Source organism: Scyliorhinus torazame, chromosome 14 (genome assembly GCF_047496885.1).
Source record: "Scyliorhinus torazame isolate Kashiwa2021f chromosome 14, sScyTor2.1, whole genome shotgun sequence".
Classification (NCBI taxonomy): Eukaryota; Metazoa; Chordata; class Chondrichthyes; order Carcharhiniformes; family Scyliorhinidae; genus Scyliorhinus; species Scyliorhinus torazame.
The window spans coordinates 170476480-170498309 of NC_092720.1; the positions used below are offsets into that span (position 1 = coordinate 170476480).

General features: G+C 52.7%; 1 protein-coding gene across 2 annotated transcripts in view; it reads left to right on the forward strand.

The window, feature by feature from the left end:
• Positions 1 to 1077: 1077 nt before the first annotated feature.
• The window catches only part of LOC140390212 (class I histocompatibility antigen, F10 alpha chain-like), a 350169-nt gene continuing 329416 nt past the window's right edge, over positions 1078 to 21830 (forward strand). Inside the window, exon 1 of one of the 2 annotated variants that reach the window (XM_072475181.1) lies at positions 1078 to 1278. In XM_072475181.1, coding sequence (XP_072331282.1) covers positions 1227 to 1278 — 52 coding nt within the window. In that variant the 5' untranslated portion in view covers positions 1078 to 1226. The remainder of the gene's footprint in view (positions 1279 to 21830) is intronic. The other variant, XM_072475180.1, reaches the window with a different exon arrangement.

Below are 21830 nucleotides of genomic sequence, written 5' to 3' on the forward strand. Positions count from 1 at the left end.
CTTTCGAAGGTGGTGGGAGTCCAGGTCGAACCAAGCTGGGGGTTGGCTATATTCGGGGTTGCAGAAGAGCCGGGAGTGCAGGAGGCGAAAGAGGCTGATGTTTTGGCCTTTGTGTCCCTAGTAGCCCGGCACAGGATACTGTTGATGTGGAAGGAAGCCACGCCCCCGGGTGTAGAGACCTGGATAAATGACATGGCAGGGTTTATAAAGCTGGAACGGATTAAGTTCGTTCTAAGGGGATCGGCTCAAGGGTTCACCAGGCGGTGGCAACCGTTCGTCGAATACCTCACAAAAAGATAGAGGGAATGGAAAAGAAGAAGACAGCAGCAGCAACCCAGGGGGTGGGGTGGGGGGGGGGGGGGTGGAGGGAGGAACCAGAAGGACTCTCAGGGAGGTTAGTGTATAAGTATAATATGTATAGGTTGTCGTTATAGGTAATTGTATACTGGACTGCTGAATTGTATTTTTGGAGAGTATTTATTTGGGACAAGGCAGTTGCCATTTAGTTTAGTTTTTTAATTTTGATGTTGTTTATATATAATTTATTTTTTCTTTTAAAAACTGGCCATTGTTATTTATATTGTTATATTACTGTGTAAAAGATACACAATGTACTGTTATGGTTGGCCAAAAATTTTGAATAAAATATATATTTTTAAAAAAAAATACTACCCTAACTACTCTCTGAGTAAAGAACCTACCTCGCACATCCCTCCTATATCTCCCACCCTACTGTGATAGTGGAGTCGACACTTTAGGAACTTTCAAGCGGTTATTGGATAGGCACATGGAGCACACCACAATGGCAGGGAGTGGGAGAGCTTGATCTTGGTTTCGGACAATGCTCAACACAATATCGAGGGCCGAAGGGCCTGTTCTGTGCTGTACTGTTCTCTGCCCTTGGGGAGGTTTCAGGTTGTGGAGGGTGCTGTCCAGAGACTAGTTGCTGTTCTTTTCTCACAGATTGAATCTTTACTCCAGTTATTCCTGGTGTCATGTGACAGTGTGTCACTTTCAGTAATTGTTTTTCGGAGACTCACTGATCACTCATCCTCCGGTTCAGCAATAAGGAAATGATCAAAGTTCGAGTCAGACAGTGAAATGGCGTCTGGATTAACTTTTGTGTTTTTCTTGTTGCTTTCCCCAGTCTATGAACAGGATTAGTTTTCCCCTCAGAGAGTTTGATTGCCAGTCACTGATTGGAACAGGAACAGTGGAATTCCAGAATGTTCCTGATCCTTTTCTCCATCTCCCTGTGTTTTTCCTGGGTCTCTCCCGGTAAGTACAGAGTTCACTCTTCCATTCTCACTCTCTCTCTCTCTCTCTCTGGGGTTAATGTGAATCTTTTGGAGAGAGTTATGTTAGAATTAACGGTTAGATATAACTGTGAGAAAGCTTCCTGACGCACCGAGTCAACAGGCTGAGTCAAAAGAAAAAGGTTTAATGTAACAGAACAAGAGGACAGAGCAGTTATTCTACTACAGGAGCCAGCTCACAGTTCATGGCCTCCGGTTTTATTCAGGATGTAGAAGGGGGCACCCTGCTCATCAGTGAGGAATTGCATATTCCCCATAATTCTTTGGGAATATCAATCCCCGAATGCTCATCAGTGTCCTATGACTTGCTTAACCCCAGGTTATGACATTCCACCACCCCCCCCCAAAGTCCGTGGTGGCGCTGTCACACACGCGACCGGGTCGAGACGGAGAGATCGAGGGCAGAAACCGGCGTCTCTTAAGACATGTTTGGTCCTCAATGGCAACAGACATAGGAGGGTCCGGCAACATGTAGCGGTGCGGGATGCGCCTCTTCCATCCAGACCGGCGGGGAATTTTGGCTTCATGTTGGTGGGGGAGGCACGGCAGCCCGGGTACCGAGGGAGCCGAGTCCACCTCCGAATCTGAAGAGTGCGACGGCGAGTCGGGCAGAATGGCATGGCCGCCATGTGGCACAGTGGGGGCGGAGACATCGTAGTGGTCCGACAAGACCCATGGGGCTGTTGGAAGAGCTTCCCGTGGGCGCGTTGCCGGGCGCTTGGCTCCAACTTGTCGGGCAACAGCAACCCCAATCCGGTCCGTGGACGCTGACCCATCAGAAGCTGCATGGGGAGTAGTCCAGTAAGCAAACAGAAATCAGCCAACCCGGTATCCAACAACTGGTGCCCTGTTTCCACAAACCCTGCTTCAGGGTCTGTATGGTCCACTCGGCCAGGTGGTTTGATGCTGGATGGTACAGAGGCCATCCTGATGTGGCGGACCCCGTTAAGCGCAAGAAGGCCGAGAAACTTGGCTCGTCAATTAGGCCCATTATCAGACACAAGGACCTCCGGAATCCTTTGGGTGGAAAAGGAGTTTCACGATCGTCATTGCCATGGTGATAGGCGGCATTTGATGATCCTCCATCCACCTGGAGTGCGCATCGATTAACAGAAGAAACATTGAGCCCAGAAAGGGACTGGTAAAATCGTCCAAGGACGGCCAAGCCATTCCCACGGGAGCAGGGGCACTGCGGCGGGAGCGGCTGGTGACGTCACACTGGCAGGCCACCGTCTCGATGTTTGCATCCATTCGAAGCCACCAGATGTAGCTCCAAGCTATGATCTCCATCCGTGAGGCCCCGGGTGGCCACTATGGAGGTCACTTAAAACTAACGACCAACCCATCACCCGGGCCCACCAGAGTAAGACCCCATCTTCAACAATTAACTCGGTTAACTTGGTGGTGAAGGCCTTCAGCTCCCGAGATAACATGAGTGGCATGGTAGCACAGTGGTTAGCACTGTTGCATCACAGCTCTAGGGTATCAAGCTCGATTCTCAGCTTGGGTCACTGTGCTGAGTCTGCACGTTCTCCCCGTGTCTGCGTGGGTTTCCTCCGGGTGCTCTGGTTTCCTCCCACAAGTCCCGAAAGAAGTGCTGTTAGGTAATTTGGACATTCGGAATTCTCCATCTGTGTACCCGAACAGGCGCTGGAATGTAAAAGGAGCTCTTCCTCCGCCTCCAGATCTCCTAAATGGTTGGCCCAAGCCCCGGCCCTGGGAAAATGCTGGCCACGGTCTGATCGTTGGGGACAATCTGTCCCGGTCTGTCAACAGCCCCTCGGCAGGAGCGACCACAAGCAGGGCACTGAGAGCCAACACTCATGACGAGGGTAGGCAGTGGCCTGGGAGATGTGGGGGCGTACGCAGCTGCATTTCAGGGGCCTCGCGCTGATCCGATGAAAACAAGGAGTTCACACGTGTGGTCTTCACCCTAAGACATTCACTTGATAGCTTGTTGTTCCTGGACTCCCCGGCCCGCACCTTCCTTCGCCTGGGCTATTTGGACGGCCTGTCTCCACATCGCTGATAGCCCAGACCATCCGGTCCCTCAGGACCTCCGAAGATGATGCTCTAAACAAACTGAATTTGGTCATTGGGTGCAAACGGCCACCGACTCCCCTGGATTCTGGACGGCATTATTAAGTCTATAACGCTACATTATTCCTGAAGGCGGCGGCTAAAATGGCCGCTGACCACCTCAATCGGCTGTTTAAAAGTGCGGGAGTCGGGGCATCTGGAAAAACCAAGTCGCGGATCACCCCGTAAGTCTCTGCCCCCACTGAGGTGAGGTACACCACCACATGCCGCTCATTCTCAGCAATGGCATTGGTCCGAAAGAAGCAGCAAACATGCTCAGCGTAGTGGACCCAACTCTCCCGAGCCGCATCAATATGATCCAACCGACTAATCAACGGCATTCCGGATGCCGGAGGGGAACCCAACCAGAACTTGGGGCTTCGGAGGCGGCGGAGGCCGAAGGCTGCAACATCGTCTGGAGACCAGAGTTCACTCCTCGTCGCCAGTATTACAAGGTCCGGAAAGGAGTCCACACCGAGCCGGACAGGTTGAGTAAAAGGAAAAAGGTTTAATGCAATGGAACAAGAGTACAGAGCAGTTACTCCACTCCAGCTCACAGTTCTTGGCTCTCTGGTTTTTTACAGGATATAGAAGGGGCCCCTCAGTGGGGGAGTGTGTATTCCCCATCGTAAGTGTCCCAAGACCAGTTTAAGATTATGACAATCTGGAAGGTGGCACTGTTTCTGTACGCCATGTTGGCTGGTGTTTGTGCCCGGGGGGACTTGTTGGGTATATCATTGTGGTTTTGTTTTTATTGAAACTTGATGTTTAAAATTGTTAAAATTATAAATGCCTCAATAAAATATTTTCTATAAAAAATGATGATGACAATCTGATCAGCCCTGATCTTATGAAATGGTGGAGCAGGCTCAAGGAGTGGATGGCCTACTCCTGTCCCAGTTTGTATGTTCACACCTGGAGCACAGAAACTGGGAACAAATGGAAAATGGTTCAAATGGACAATTTTAATTTTCACAGTGATTGGGAGAAGCAAAAGACATCAAGGCTGTGAAGACGGTGAATTTCTATCATGATTCCTGGGAAGTTTTCAATACGTATTATAAAGTAACAAGTGAAGAGGCTGTGGAATCAGCCACAGTTGTCTTCAACTCTCGTCTCTGTGCAATTGATCGTGCATCAATTTATTGCTCTAAGATTTTCAGAAGATGGACGTCCGCATCAAGCCGGATCGCCTGCAGCTGGATCCGCAATCAAGCGACGCCAAAAAGGACTTTCACCAGTGGCTAGCTTGTTTCAAAGCATACATCAGGTCTGCACTAGACCCAATCCCAGAAGCTCAGAAGATCCAGATACTCGACTCGCGGCTGAGCTACAACGTCTTTCCTCTTATCCAGGACGTCCATGGAGCTGAAAGAGAACTACGCCCAGCAGACGAACACGCTCTTCATCAGACACGTACTCTCCACTCGCAGTCAACTCCCTGGTGAGTCGTAGAAGATTTCTGGCGTGTTTTAATTCCCCTGGTCAGAGGCTGTGACTGTCAGGCCACCACGGCCACGAACATTCAAACCTCCTCATGCGGGATGCCTTTGTTACGGGGATAGGGTCAGACCTCATACGCCAGCGACTTTTAGAGGGGGCCACACACAACCTCGCAGCAACAGAAAAATTGGCGCTAACGATGATGGTCGCCTCGCGCAATATTCAGGCCTACACCCCCAGCCGCGCGGCCCCCCCCTCCTACACATCATGGACTCCGCAGACGGCTGCCCCACCGGGGGCCTCACCCAGTCAATACGCCTGTGCCACGTGCCAGTCAGCCAACCCTGGGGGCCCCCGATGTTACTTCTGCGGGCAACAGAAACACCCCCACCAATGCTGCTCGGCCCGCACCGCCCTTTGCAAAGCCTGCGTCGGTGTGCCAGGCCCGCTCAGTCGCTGCTCTTGCCCCGACCCCCCTCGCGTACGGACAATGGGCGCTGCCATCTTCACCTCCCCGGACCACACGCGGCCAGTCGGCGCCGCCATCTTCTCCCTCTCAGACCACGTGCGGCCAGTGGGCGCCGCCATCTTTTACAACCCCCGCCACATGCGGCCCGTACGCGCCGCAATCTTGTCCACCTCAGTCCACGCACAGCCAGTGGGCACCGCCATCTTCCCCTCCTCGGACCACGTGCAGCCCATGGGCGCCGCCATCTTTGTCGACCCCTGCCACGTGCTGCCCATGGGCGCCGCCATCATGTCCACCTCAGGAACTCCAGGAGCCGCCATCTTGTCTTCCCCACAGCACATGGGCACCACCATTGTTCCAGGACCTGTGTCCCCCGGCGCCTCGGTCACGAACGACCAGTCTCGCCCGCACAATCTGGCCACCGCCTCGACAAGCGTGAAGATCGATGGGCATGAGACTCTTGCCTGCTGGACTCCGGGAGCACCGAAAGCTTCATCCACCCTGATTCGGTAAGGCGCTGCTCCCTCCCGGTACACCCCGCCAATCAAACAATCTCCCTGGCCTCCGAATCCCACTCCGTGGCGATCCAGGGGTACTGTATAGTCACACTCACGATCCAGGGCGTAGAATTCAGCGGCTTCCACCTCTATGTCCTCCCCAACCTCTGCGCTGCCCTACTACTCGGCCTGGACTTCCAGTGTAACCTCCAGAGCCTATCCTTGAAATTCGCCGGGCCCCTACCTCCCCTCACTGTGTGCGTCCTCGCGACCATAAAGGCCGACCCACCTCCCCTATTCGCAAACCTAATCCCGGATTGCAAACCCGTCGCCACCAGGAGCAGAAGGTACAGCACCCAGGACAGGACCTTCAGCAGGTCCAAGGTCCAGCGGCTGCTGCGGGAAGGCATCATCGAGGCCAGCAACAGCCCCTGGAGAGCCCAAGTGTTAGTGGTGAAAACTGGGGAGAAACACAGAATGGTCGTGGACTACAGCCAGACCATCAACCGGTACACGCAGCTCGACGCCTACCCCCTCCCACGCATATCTGATATGGTCAATCAGATTGCACAGTACCTGGTCTTCTCAACTGTAGACCTCAAATCCACCTACCACCAGCTCCCCATCCATAAGGCGGACCGCCCATACACTGCCTTCGAGGCAGATGGCCGCCTCTACCATTTTCTCAGGGTTCCCTTCGGTGTCACCAACGGGGTCTCGGTCTTCCAAAGGGAGATGGACCGAATGATCGACCGGTACGGGTTGCGGGTCACCTTCTCGTACCTAGACAATGTCACCATCTGCGGCCACGATCAGCAGGACCACGATGCCAACCTTGCCAGATTTCTCCATGCCGCCACTCTCCCAAACCTCACCTATAACAAGGAGAAGTGCGTGTTCAGCACAAACCGCTTAGCCATCCTTGGCTATGTGGCCCAGAACGGAGTTCTGGGGCCCGATCCCGACTGCATGCGCCCCCTCATGGAGCTCCCCCTTCCCCACCACCCCAAGGCCCTCAAACGCTGCCTGGGGTTCTTCTCATACTACGCCCAGTGGGTCGCAAACTACGTGGACAAGGCCCGCCCACTCATCCAGTCCACCCTTTCCCCCTGACGGCCGAGGCTCAACATGTCTTCAACCATATTAGAGCCGATATCACCAAGGCCGCGACACACGCAGTAGACGAGACACTGCCCTTTCAAGTAGAGAGCGACGCATCAGACGTCGCCCTAGCCACCACCCTCAATCAGGCAGGCAGGCCCGTGGCATTCTTTTCCCGCACCCTCCATGCCTCCGAAATTCGGCACTCCGTCGAAAAAGCGGACCAAGCAATCGTTGAAGCTGTGCGGCATTGGAGGCATTACCTGGCCGGCAGGAGATTCACTCTCCTCACTGACCAACGGTTGGTAACCTTCATGTTCAATAACACACAGCGTCACACGGTTGTCCCATTTCATAAAGGCCCGCAATCTGCCCTACTCCGTCGAGGAAGTCAGGGCAATCACCAGGGACTGCCAGGTCTGTGCGGAGTGCAAACCGCACTTCTAACAGCCGGACCGCGCGTGCCTGGTGAATGGCTCTTGCCTCTTTGAACGCCTCAGCGTGGATTTCAAAGGGCCCCTCCCCTCCACTGACCGTAACACGTATTTCCTCAGTGTGGTCGATGAATACTCCAGATTTCGCTTCGCCATCCCATGCCCCGATATGACATCTGCCACCGTCATTAAAGCCCTCAACACAATGTGACAGGGATCCTCATTCATGAGTGATGAGCTGCGTCAGTTCCTGCTCAGCAGGGGTATCTAATCCAGCAGGACGACCAGCTATAACCCCCGGGGAAACGGGCAGGTGGAGAGGGAGAATGGGACGGTCTGGAGGGCCGTCCAACTGGCCCTATGGTCCAGAAATCTCCCGGTCTCCCGCTGGCAGGAGGTCCTCCCCGATGCCCTGCACACCATTCGGTCGCTACAATGCAGCGCCACTAACGACACACCCCATGAATGACTCTTTGCCTTCCCCAATGTGGTATTATAGGTATTACGGTACCTGAGAGGCTGAAGTACCATTGGTAGAACCTGTATGCTTGCTATTGGCTAGTGTGTATAATAGCTCCGCCCTGATAGGCGGGGTATAAGAACACATGCCGTCCCAGCAGCCCTCATTCTGTACCTGAGCTGCTGGGGGAAACATCTAGCTTATTAAAGCCTTCAGTTGGACTACAACCTTGTTTTAGTGGTCATTGATCGTGCATCAATTTAATAAGCTAGATTTTAAGAAGAAAGGATGGAGCTCCGAATCAAGCCGGAGCGTCTGCAACTTAGCCCCCATGCGGCGAACTCAGCAGCTATCTTTAAGCACTGGCTGGCGTGTTTTAAAGGGTATCTCGAGACGGCAGAAAACGCACGCACAGGAGAGCAGAAACTGCATGTCCTGCACTCAAGACTGAGCCCGGAGATTTACACCCTCATCGAGGAAGTGGAAGACTTCGATGCAGCAATCGAGCTGCTAAAAGGACACTATATTCACCCGGTAAACCAGGTCTACGCCCGCATCTGCTTGCAACAAGATGGCAAACCCCTGGGGAATCGTTGGAGGAATTCTACCGTGCAGTCCTGGTGCTGGGCAGAAGCTGCGGCTGCCCGCAAGTTTCCGCGAGCGAACACACGGAACTCTTAGTCTGGGACGCTTTCGTGGCAGGTATGCTTTCATCACAAATCCGCCAGCGCCTGTTAGAGAAAGACACCCTGGGTCTTAGGGAGGCACGGGCCCTTGCAGGCTCCCTGGAAGTGGCCTCCAGGAACGCCTGTGCCTACGTTCCCGACCGTGCGGCAGCCCCCTGGGCAGCGTGGAACCCCGCGACAGCCGCCCCAGAGACTTCCCCCGTTACCACACAGGCCTGCACGGCAAGGTGGCCTGCCAACCCCGAGGGGCCCCGCTGCTACTTTTGCGGGCAGGCCAAGCACCCCCGCCAGCGCTGCCCGGCCCACGCATTGACCTGCAGGGGATGCGGCAAAAAGGGCCATTTTGTTGGGGTATGTCAGTCCCGAGCGGTGGCTGTGGTCTCCAGCGGTGAATCCGGACCGCCACCACAAACTTCACCACGGGCCCCGTGTGGCCAGCGGTCGCCGCCACCCCCATATCCCAGGGCCACGTGCGGACCAAGGGCGCCGCCATCTTGTTCCACGGATGCCACGCTTGAGGGATGGGCGCCGCCATTTTGTGCACCCCCGGCCATGTGCGACCAATGGGAGACGCCATCTTAGATGAACCCCCAGCACCCCAGCTCGGCCGACCACACACTGCCTGAACAGAATTCCTAACTACTGCGATTGGCCTCGGTGACTCTACTGCTACGACGACCGTTTTCATCAACAGGCACGAGACGTCCTGCTTAATTGACTCTGGAACTTCATACACCCCGACACGGTAAGGCGCTGTTCCCTCCTCATCCACCCTGTTAATCAAAAAATCTCACTGGCCTCCGGTTCCCACTCAGTGGAGATAAAGGGGTTTTGTTTAGCAAACCTCACAGTCAAGGGAAGGGAGTTAAAAAATTTACGTCTCTACGTCCTTCGCCACCTCTGCGCGGCTACGCTCCTGGGTTTAGACTTCCAGTGAAACCTTCAAAGTCTGATTTTCAAATTCGGCGGCCCTATACCCCCCCTTACTGTCTGCGGCCTCGCGACTCGAAAGGTCGACCGGCCTTCCCTGTTTGCGAACCTCACCCCGGATTGCAAACCCGTCGCCACCAGGAGCAGACGCTACAGTGCCCAGGACCGGATCTTTATTAGGTCATTGAAGCCAGTAACAGCCCCTGGAGAACTCAAGTCATGGTGGTAAAGACCGGGAAGAAGCATAGGATGGTCATCGACTACAGTCAGACCATCAACAGGTTTACACAGCTTGATGCGTAGCCTTTCCCCCGCATATCCGACCTGGTAAACAGGATCGCGCATTATAAGGTCTTCTCCATGGTGGATCTCAAGTCCGCCTACCACCAACTCCCCATCCGCACTAGTGACCGCGAATACACTGCCTTCGAGGCAGACGGGCGGCTCTATCACTTCTTAAGGGTTCCCTTTGGAGTCACTAACGGGGTCTCGGTCTTCCAGCGCGAGATGGACCGAATGGTTGACCGGTACGGTTTACGGGCAACATTCCCGTATCGCGATAATGTCACCATCTGCGGCCACGACCAGCGGGACCACGACACCAACCTCCGAAAATTTCTCCAGACCGCTAACATTCTTAAACTAACATACAACAAGGATAAATGCACGTTTACCACCGACCGTCTAGCCATTCTCAGCTACGTAGTGCGAAATGAAGTTATAGGCCCCGACCCTGAACGCATGCGCCCCCATATGGAGTTCCCCCTCCCTCACTGCTCTAAGGCCCTGAAGTGCTGCCTAGGCTTTTTTTCTTACTATGCCCAGTGCATCCCCAACTACGCGGACAAGGCCCGTCCCCTGATCCAATCCACAGTTTTTCCCCTGTCGATAGAGGCCCACCAGGTCTTCAGCCGCGTCAAAGTAGAGATTGCAAAGGCCATGATGCACGCCATCGATGAGTCCCTCCCCTTCCAGGTCGAGAGCGATGCGTCCGACGTAGCTCTGGCGGCCACCCTCAACCAAGCGGGCAGACCCGTGGCCTTCTTCTCCTGTACCCTCCATGCTTCCGAAATCCGCCACTCCTCAGTCGAAAAGGCCCAGGCCATAGTAGAAGCTGTGCGACATTGGAGGCATTACCTGGCTGGCAGGAGATTCACTCTCCTCACGGACCAACGGTCGGTGGCTTTCATGTTCGATAATGCACAGCGGGGCAAGATAAAAAACGGCAAGATCTTGCGGTGGAGGATCGAACTCTCCACCTACAACTACGAGATCTTGTATCGTCCCGGTAAGCTAAATGAGCCTCCTGACGCCCTGTCCCGCGGCACATGTGCCACCGCACAAGTGGACGGCCTCCGAGCCCTCCACGAGGACCTCTGCCACCCGGGGGTCACTCGCTTTTTCCATTTCGTCAAGACCCGCAACCTGCCCGACTCCATCGAGGAGGTCAGGACAGCCACCAGGAATTGCCAAATCTGCGCGGAGTGCAAACCGCACTTCCACCGGCCAGAGAGAGTGCACCTGATAAAGACTTCCCGTCCCTTTGAACGCCTCAGCATGGATTTCAAAGTCCCCCTCCCCTGCACCGACCGCAACACGTACTTCCTGAACGTGATTGACGAGCACTCCCGGTTCCCATTCGCCATCCCCTATCCCGACATGACCGCCTCCACCGTCATCAAGGCCCTCCAGGGTACCTTTGCACTGTTCGGGTTCCCCGCTTACATACACAGCGATAGGGGGTCCTCCTTTATGAATGACGAACTGCGTCAATTCCTGCTCAGCAAGGGCATCGCCTCGAGCAGGGCGTCCAGTTACAACCCCCGGGGTAACGGACAGGTAGAGAGGGAGAACGGAATGGTCTGGAAGCCCTAGGGTCCAGGAACCTCCCAGTCTCCCGCTGGCAAGAAGTCCACCCGCACGCCCTCCACTCCATCCGGTCACTACTTTGTACAACCACCAATCAGACACCTCACAAATGTCTCCTTGTCTTCCCTCGGAAGTCCTCATCTGGGACCTCGCTCCCGACCTGGCTGGCAGCACCCGGACCCATCCTGCTCCGAAAATACGTGCGGGCGCACAAGTCGGACCCGTTGGTCGAGAGGGTCCATCTGCTCCATGCTAACCCCCAGTACGCCTACGTGGCGTATCCCGACGGCCAACAAGATACGGTCTCCCTACGGAACCTGGCGCCCGTGGACCTCCACGCACATTCCAGCCACCAGTCCCCCCCTCCCCTCCACCGCAGCACCTTACAGGAGGATCGGTCCTTCCGCTGCCCCTGCCTCGGCGCCCCCACCCACCAACGCCCCCCCGCAGGCGCTCCCTTCCCAGGTCAGCCGTTTTCCCCACCAGCGCTATCTAGGGGTGATGAAGCTGCCATGAAGATCGAAGCCACGCTCCCGGAGTCACAGACGCCCGAGCCTACATCGGAGTCACCACCGAGGCGCCGACGATCACAGACGACGACCAGGGCCCCCGATCGGCTGATTACTTCATTTTAACTGTAATCTGTAAATATAAAACACCAAATGTACATAGCTACCAGACTTGTAAATAGTTACTAAACATTGTACGGAGGTATTACGGTACCTCCATAACTGATTATACCACATTGTTATGCTTTGTAGTTGCTGGCCACCTCCCCCGCCGGACTTTTTTTTAACAGGGGGTGAATGTGGTATTATAGGTATTACGGTACCTGAGAGGCTGAAGTACCATTGGTAGAACCTGTATGCTTGCTATTGGCTAGAGTGTATAATAGCTCCGCCCTGATAGATGGGGTATATGAACCCGTGCCGTCCCAGCAGCCCTCTTTCTGTACCTGAGCTGCTGGGGGGAAACATCTAGCTTATTAAAGCCTTCAGTTGGACTACAACCTCGTTTTAGTGGTCATTGATCGTGCATCACACGGGAAGTCCACATCCGGGGTGTCGCTCCCGACTTGGCTCGCAGCTCCAGGATCCGTACTCCTCCGTAGGCACGTCCAACTCTGCAAGGCGGACCCTGTGGTAAACTACTGTTGCACCTGTATTAGGTGATGTACGGTAGGACCTGTGCTACAGGTTCGCCGGTAGTCCCTGCCTGTATAAATATGCGTGTCCTCCAGCCAGCAGCCATTTCGCCAGCTGCTGTGGGAGGTCACACATCTGATAGCAATAAAGCCTCAGTTGGATTCAACTCTCGTCTTTGACCAATTGACGTGCCTCAATTTATTGCTATCAGTTTCTAAGATGGACCTCCGTATCAAACCGGATCGCCTGCAGCTGGGTCCTCACTCAAGCGACGCCAGGAAGGACTTCCAGCACTGGCTAGTTTGTTTCGAAGCGTATATCAACACGGCACCAATCCCTGTTCCGGAGGCTCAGGAGATTCAGATTTTATATTCCAGGTTGAGCTCCAAAGTCTTTCCGCTAATCCTGGACGTGCCGAACTACGCCGAAGCCATGACTCTACTCAAGGACAACTATGCACAAAAAACGAACACGCTCTTCGCCAGGCACGCACTCGCCACTCGCTCTCAACTCCCTGGTGAGTCCATAGAAGAATTCTGGCGGGCCCTAATCCCACTCGTCCGGGACTGTCACTGTCAGGCCGTTACAGCCACATAACACTCAGACCTCCTTATGCGGGACGCTTTTGTGACTGGAATTGGGTCAGATCTCATACGCCAGCGACTCCTGGAAGGGGCCATGCGTGACCTCGCAGAGATTAAAACGCTAGCGCTCTCCATGACGGCCGCCCTGCGCAACATCCAGTCCTACACCCCCAGCCGCGCGGCCCACCACTCCTAGGCTTTGTGGACCCCACAGACAGCCGCCCCAGCGGGGGCGCAGCCCACCCAATACGCCTGCGCTGCATGCCAGCCAGCGAACCCCGGGGGCCCCCAATGCTATTTTTGCGGCCAACAGAAGCACCCCCGCCAACGTTGCCCAGCCAGCGCTGCCCTTTGTAAAGTCTGCGGGAAGAAGGGCCAATTCGCCGCGGTGTGCCAGGCCCGTTCAGTAGCCGCTATCACCCCATCCCCCTCGGTCAGAGACAATGGGCGCCACCATCCACCCCCCCCTCAGACCATGTGCGGCCAGTGGGCGCAGCCATCTTCCTCTCCGCGCAACACGTGCGTTCCATGGGCGCCGCCATCTTGTTCCACCCCCGAAACGTGCGTTCCTTGGGCGCCGCCATTTTGTAACCCTCAAGATCTTCGGGCGCCGCCATCTTGTCTACCCCTCAGCACATGGGCACCCCCAGCGTTCCAGGACCCAGGTGATGTGTTGTGTACTCTGGATCTGTGGAGACTGCGTTTACCTTAGCAGTAACATAGACAGGCTACCAACACTTGTAATAGTACAACTCTATTTTATTTAGCTAAGAGCTGTTAAACATACTTGCACTGTGGGTCGACACTATGTTAGGTTGACTGAAGACATATGCCTAACCTGACCAGCCTGTACTGCTAGCACATGGTGGATGTTTGTGCTACTGACTGCGGGCTCTGTCTGTCTCAGAGACTGCATCCCGAATGAGCGGGAAAACTAGTGCCCTCTGTCTTTATAGTGACCGTGCCCGAACTGGTGATTGGCTTCTTGTTGTGTGTGTTGATTGGTCTTGCAGTGTGTCAGTCAGTGTGTGTGTCTGCACCATCATATACAGATGCGTATCTTATGACATCCCCCCCTTTTCAAAAAAAATGTGTGTTTGTGGCAATAAATAATGTAATATGCGAATGTTCCTAACTATGTGTGGCACATGCGAGCATATTTATAGGACTATGTGCAGAAACTCTAAGATATTTACATTGGAAGGTGTCTAGTGCAGATGGACAGTATGTAACACAAAATATAACTAGAACAACAGTATGTACAAACCAGTGAGTTAATCAAACAGGGTAACGAAACAATCAGTTCATGAATTCAAAGAGTCCATGAATTCAGGCAGTTCATAAATTCAGTCTCTGAGGTGGGTGACGAATTCTGATTGACCACCTCAAGGGCGGGTCAGGGGCCGCCTGTTCTGGAATGGGTGGGACTGTGTCAGACTCAGAGGGTGGCAGAGCGAAAGGGAGACCTGCAAAGTCCGTGACGGGTTTGTCGTGATGGCGAGGCAGAACATGATGGTCTGGTGGCGAATGAGGAAGGAGTCGTAGTGCCCGCCTATTCCGGCGAAGGGGAGAGCCGTCTTGTAGACAAACCAGAAATGACCTGGGGGCCACTTGTCTGAGCACCACAGCGGTGGCGGACCAACCACCATCGGAAAGTTGGACACGGACCTCGTCATCAGGAGCCAGAGCAGGGAGATCCGTGGCGCGGGTGTCGTACGCCCATTTGTGTTGGGCCCGAGACAACTGCATTCGACGAAGGACGGGAAGGTTGTCCAAGTCCGGGACATGAATGGCCGGCTCCGTCAACCGCAGCGTGCGATTTATCAACAATTGAACCGGTGACAGGCCGGTGGACAATGGAGCTGATCTGTAAGCAAGCAGGGAGAGGTAAAAATCAGATCCTGCTTCAGCCGCCTTGCACAGGAGTCGTTTGACAATGTGCACCCCCTTTTCAGCTTTGCCATTGGATTGGGGGTAATGGGGATTGGACCTCTCCTGACTGGCAAAACACGGGCCATTGTCGGACATGACCGTGAGCAGGATGCCATGGCGAGCGAAGGTTTCCTTGCACGCACGGATGACCGTAGTTGAGGAGAGGTCGTGAAGCCTAAGGGGCTGGTTTAGCTCACTGGGCTAAATCGCTGGCTTTTACAGCAGACCAAGGCAGGCCAGCAGCACGGTTCAATTCCCGTACCAGCCTCCCCGAACAGGCGCCGGAATGTGGCGACTAGGGGCTTTTCACAGTAACTTCATTGAAGCCTACTCGTGACAATAAGCGATTTTCATTTCATTTCATAACTACCTCCTGGTAGTTTGCTAAACAGTCCACTATGAGGACGTAGTCCCGGCCAAGTGCATGGAACAGGTCGATGCCCACTTTGGTCCAGGGGGACGTGACCAACTCATGGGGTTGCAATGTCTCTCTTGGCTGAGCAGGCTAGAAACGCTGGCATGTTGGGCAGTTGAGAACGGCGTTGGCTATGTCCTCGTTGATTCCAGGCCAGTACACTGCCTCACGGGCCCATCGGTGGCATTTCTCCACTCCCTGGTGGCCCTCATGGAGCTGCTCAAGGACGAGGTTCCACATGCTGTGCGGAATAAGGATCCTGTCCAGCTTAGTAGAATTCCATCTACCACCGCCAGGTCATCTTTAATGTTATAGAATTGAGGGCATTGGCCCTTGAGCCACCCGTCTGTCAGGTGGCGCATGACACGTTGGAGCACGGGATCGTTGGCCTTCTCACGACGAATCTGGATGAGTTGTTCGTCCGTGGCGGGCAGATTGGATGAGACGAATGCCACCTGACCATCAATTTGGCAGACGAAGCCCGCTGGGTCGCAGGGTGTGGTGACCGATCGGGAGAGTGCATTGGCGACGATGAGCTCCTTACCCAGGGTGTAGACGAGTTCGAAGTTGTACCGCCTGAATTTAAGGAGATTGCGCTGCAGGCGCGGCGTCACGTTGTTAAGGTCTTTTTGAATGATATTGACCAGTGGCCTGTGGTCTGTCTCGACTGTGAACTTTGGGAGTAAAGGAAACTATACTTTAAGGGAATCTTAACCTGTCGAACTACGCCAAGTTTGGGGGAAACTTAGTTGATGAATCAAGTCCTGGCGCAATACGACAAGTTGTAAGATTTGTAATATTTGTAGACTGTGTTAAGTTGTTCGATTCCTTGTATTATTCGACTGTGTATAGTTGAAGGAATTTATATCATCTCTGCTATTCGGTTATCAGTAGCACTTTGCGAATACTGGAACTCAGCAGAAATTTGCAGTATAAACTCCTCAGGTGCCAAAAATAATTGTTTTATTTGTAGTCGCTTGATTACAATTTGAAAGTCATTTAAAAGGCAATTCGTAGACAATTCGAAGCTTTCAGAGAATTACAGACATTATCTTTCTTTGCTTAGGCAGACAGCTCGAAAGTAACTTTTAAAAGGTCAAAGTCTGGCAATGAAACATGAAGAGAGAGAGAGAGAGCTAATCTTCAGCTAAACTCAAACTCAAAGTCAAAAGTGGACTAACATCACTGACACAGACTGTTAGACTGACAACCCCCAAAAGACATAAACCTAAAATCTAAAACTAAACCAAACCTAAAATGGAGACTATGAAGGACAAAACTGACTAAACTAACAGAAAGACAACACAAAGACATCTCCTCAACACACACACCCCCAAAGACAATACACTACAGACAACACACTTTCAAAGACAATAAAACCACAGACAACACACGAAAAACTAAACCTAACCTACAAAGACAATACTCACAAAGACAACAAAACCCAAAATGGCGGGGAGAAACTTTTCAGTTATACACTTTCATATCTGTCTTAAATCGTCTAATTACACCCCAATATAATCCTAATTGGTTTGGGTTAGACTCAAACACATTTGATTTGATGGCAAGCCGTCCATCTTCAATGTGCAACATCAGCTTTTCTGACCTAGCTGTTACCTGCATTGTGAACAATGGTGCATTCATGTTGCTGTGTATTCAATCCCTTGACCTTGACAATTAGCACAAGACAGTGTCAAATTATCTTGCAACTGTGCTTTTTTTTTAATGTCACACTGTCTTTGAAAATATGCATTTGCCAGAACAACGGACTTCAGTATAAGTGAATTATGCTGTATAAATGGGTATTAAAAGTGGGGCTCAACATTTATGCTTAAACAGCTATCTTTTACCTATACTAGTTGTATTTGAAATACTTGGCTTCTACAGGGAGTCCATAGACATAGTCATGGAATTTGACGACTCCGGTAAGAAGGCCCAGGCACTCTTTTTCAATTTGCGCATAGCGCTGTTCGGTGGGCGTCATTGCACGTGACGTGTATGCGACAGGAGCCCATGAGGAGGCGTCGTCATGTTGAAGGAGCACTGCTTCAATGCCGGACTGACTGGCATCCATGGATATCTTTGTTTCTTTGGCCGGATTGAAAAATGCCTTGGTCAGCTTCGCCCTGAGTTCCCACCATTCTTGTTCGTGGGCGGGGAGCCATTGGAACTCGGTCGTCTTCTTAACCAGGCTCCTGAGAGCCGTGGTGTGGAGGCGAGGTTAGGGATGATGAATTTCCCCAGGAAACTGACCATGCCCAGGAAGTGGAGGACCGCCTTCTTGTCCTCCGTTGCCTTCATGGCCTTAATGGCAGATACCTTGTCAACATCCGGCTGCACGCCAAACTGTGAAATGTGGTCTCCGAGGAATTTAGTTTCTGTTTGGCGAAAGGACCATTTGGCCTGTTGAGGCGGAGGACATGCTCATGGATTCGTCGGAAGACGTGTTAGAGGCGATCAATGTGCTCCTGCAGGGAGGTAGACCAGACGATGATGTTGTCCACATATATGCGAACCCTTTCGATACCTTCCATCATCTGCTCCATTATTCTGTGGAATACTTCCGATGCAGCGATGATGCCAAACGGCATCCGGTTGTAGCAATACCGGCCAAATGGGGTGTTAAAGGTGCAGAGCTTCCAACTGGATGCGTCGAGTTGGATCTGCCAGAATCCCTTGGATGCGTCTAGCTTGGTGAAGTTTGGCGCCAGACGTCTCGCAGGTGAGTTCTTCGCGCTTTGGAATGAGATAGTGTTCTCTCATATTGCAGTTGGGTCCTTGGGATCAATACATATGCGTAATTCGCACGATGGTTTTTTCACGCACACCATAGAGCTGACCCAGTCAGTCGGTTCTGTAACTTTCGAAATTACGCCCTGGTCCTGGAGGTCCTGCAGCTGCTGCTTGAGGAGGTCCTTGACGGGTGCTGGTACCCTGCGAGGTGCGTGCACCACAGGCGTGGCATTTGATTTTAACAAGATTTTATAAGTGTATGGGAGTGTGCCCATGCCCTCAAATACACCGTGGTATCGGGTGATGATGGCGTCCAGCTGTGACCGAAAGTCAGCGTCCTGAGATGCGGAAGCGTCAGCGAGTGACAGGGAGTGAACCCTTTGGACAAGGTTTAGAAGTTTGCACGCCTGAGCACCAAGCAGGGAGGCTTTAGTGGATCCCACTATTTCGAATGGCAGCTTAGCCTTTAATGACCGGTACGACACTTCAAGCTGGCAAGAGCCACTGGCAGCAATGTGTAGAGGTTGTAGAGGGTGCCATCTCCGCTACTCCACTACTGGGCCGATATCTGGGGTTTGAGTATCTGTGTGTGTCTCTCTCCAGCTGGCACTGAAACTTCAGAGGCCAGGGGATGTCGCACTGGGACACTTCCACTGAAGAGAGCACTGATTCAAGCCTGCCGTTTATTCCTAACCGGCAGCCTGAGGCTTATATCACACAGATCTCCAGACCCCTACCAATACCCAGGTGATTCTCTCTCTTGCCGGTGGTGCAACACCCACCCGGTTCCTACTTTGCTAGAGTAGCTTTCCCAAGAGAGAGAATAGGACACTGCTGTTTATTTCCTAACCAGCAGTCTGTCCTGAGTGAATCGCTCAAGATGACCCTCGATTCTTGAACCCGGAATTAAGGTGAGGAGTATTTTAACAATGACTTGGTCAGAGATCGCTGGTGAAAGATTGAAGAATTTAAACGACTCCAATTATCATCAAATCAAGGTTTATTGCAAAACCCAGGTCAAAATCATCAACAGGAGAAATACAATAAAATCTTATGCTCTAATACAAACTAAGTCTATTCAAAAGTACTAAAACGGACACAACGAAAATTCTTATGATTACACAGTTTTAGCAATAGCACAAGGCACAAAACAGGTTCCCTTCCCCAAAGCCTCAACCACTATTAAAGTCAAGGGAGTTTCGCAAGCTGCTGCAGGGTACTTACGGTCACAGGCTGCAGAGGTCAAGTCAGGGGTGCAGAGGTCGAGCCAAGAACGAAGAGCCCCCCAATCGAAAACACAGCCCCTTTTATATTGTTTTACCTGGCTTTGTCCTGTGATCGGCCAGCCCCTTTTGCATTGAAAAAGGTAAGATTTAAAAGTTCCCGCTGGTCCCGCCCCCTTTGAGCCGGTCAGAGCTGTATGTTTCCGGGTATTCCTCGCAGGTCCGCCCCTTCCAGCTAGGCAGACCTGCGCGATTTGAATTTGGCGCTGACTCCGCCCCCTCCTTCCAGTGAGTTTCTGCCGGTAGCTTCTGTCAAGATTGGAGTACCTCCCCCAGGTCCGCCTCCAACTTGGTTTTTTCTACCGCTCCGCGATTTGAATTTGGCGCTGGCTCCGCCCCCCTCCTCCCAGTGAGTTTCTGCCGGTAGCTTCTGTCAAGATTGGAGTACCTCCCCCAGGTCCACCTCCAACTTGGTTTTTCTCTACCGCTGATCTTCTAGGGGCTTTTCCAGCGCAATATACTGAGCCCAGACAGTCTGTTTTCTAGGATAACGAGGTTAGGCTCTCTTGTGGAGAATTTCAGTGTCTTCCAGCTGCTCCGGAGATGGCTGCTATTCTCACCTCGCTATGTTGATGGGGTGTTAATTGGATTCTGCTCTGGTGGAGGCCAGGTCATTTACATTTGCATGGGGCTATGACCATCCCATTGTCCTGCTTGCATGCAAGCCTCCTGTGTATTCCCGTGCCCCTTTGTCTGTGTTTTGATGTTATCTCGTTGTCTGGCTCCTTCTTCCTTGTAGCTCCTAGGGGGGTTTTTGTAAATACTTATGTACTTATGTCCCTACTCAGCTCAGCGGACCAAGCCTGCTGGGAAAACTGGTTCCGTTTTTTTGGCTGAAAAGTCAGTTTCCAGTCTCTGAGTTTTTATGCTTGGGCAGTTCCAAAAAGGCCGAATTGCCCGAAAACCTTACAGATGCCCCTTCGATACGTCCCTACCTGCTTGGACCGTATCGACACAGGTGAAGGGCAATTATTTCCTTTTGTGTGGACCGTAGGTCCCCCCCCTCAGCAACATGCGAAATTACAATTCCCAAGACAGTTCCCTTAATCTAGGCTACCCCTGATTTCAATGAAAGGGAAAGACAAGACCATATCTAATTTAAACACACAGTAACATATACACATTTCACCGGAACCCCAAACGTAAGGGTCCCTGTACATATATTACAATCAAATAACTGAAACCCGCGATGCACACAACTATTTACACTACGACTTTTCTTTTGTGGGCTGCACTCAGCGTCTTCCCCAGGACCCGATGAAGGCTCTTCATTTTCCTCAGTCGTCGGTACTTGCAGCTGAGGCAACATAAATATAAAACTACGAACACTTGTAATACCACTAACAAGTGTGAGGCTATTCGGATCCAGGCTGGGATCACAATCCATGATCCCATGTTCCACCAGTCCGGGGCTTTGAGATCTGTAATTTCATGATCAATGTTTTGGGTTTTCTGCTCTAAGGAGAAAAAGTGTCTTTGTGAAACTTCCACAGCTTGTAATAATACCTTTAGGTCTTCCTTAACCGGGGGAATATCGTACCCAAAACGGGCCACATATTCTTGTATGTTAGTAATGTTTTCCCGTACCGAGAGGTGAACTGAGGAGGGTCGTGGAATGGGCAGTATTCGTTGCTGTGCCACCTGGACCTCTGCCTTGGGTTTAAAACAGAAGCTGCTGTGCAGTATCGGACACCACTGCTGTGGCCCATGTTGATACTGCTGGGCTCCCGTGGTTACACAGTATGTCCCACTTCCTATATATGCCACCTGGGGCTGGACATGGCTCGCTGCCATTGCCTCCATGGTGCAGTTAATAGGTTCTGCCCCAACAGTCCTGAACCCGCACTGGGGTCGCGCCTCAGTGCCCAGGTGCTGAGGGCACAGGATTACCTGCGCTCCCCGGCTCCGACAACCCGAGAGGTCAATGCCTGCCACAGCTCGCTCCCGCACTATGACATACGGCGGGACCTTTCCAAACCGAATGTGTACCCCCCCACGAATGACCCCCACATTCTCCACTCGGTACAGCGGCACCGGCTGTGCTGAACTTCCCAAGATTGGGATTCTCACGATGACCCCCAAGATTGTGTGGTTTGACCTCCCACAATCGACCGGTACCGGGTATGCCTCTGAGGCTGCACGGAGCTGGCAAGGACTCAAAACCCTGTGGAATGGGTGCAGTGCTGCCAAGTGCCTGTTGCTAATCCACGAGGGGACCTGACCCTGCCTCAGGTCCTCCAGATTACTCCTCCCCTCTCCTAGCAACCAGGCACCATACAGCCCACACACTTCATTCTGGGCAGCCTGATCCGATGAATTTCGATCTTCTTTAATTAGCGCGTTAATGGCTTTTGCATGCTCTTCCAATTGCGCGATTATTTCTTTTAGATGTAGGGTCATTGCCACCTCCTCGTGCAGACCCGACCGCACTACTGTGTTCTCATCCTTCAACAC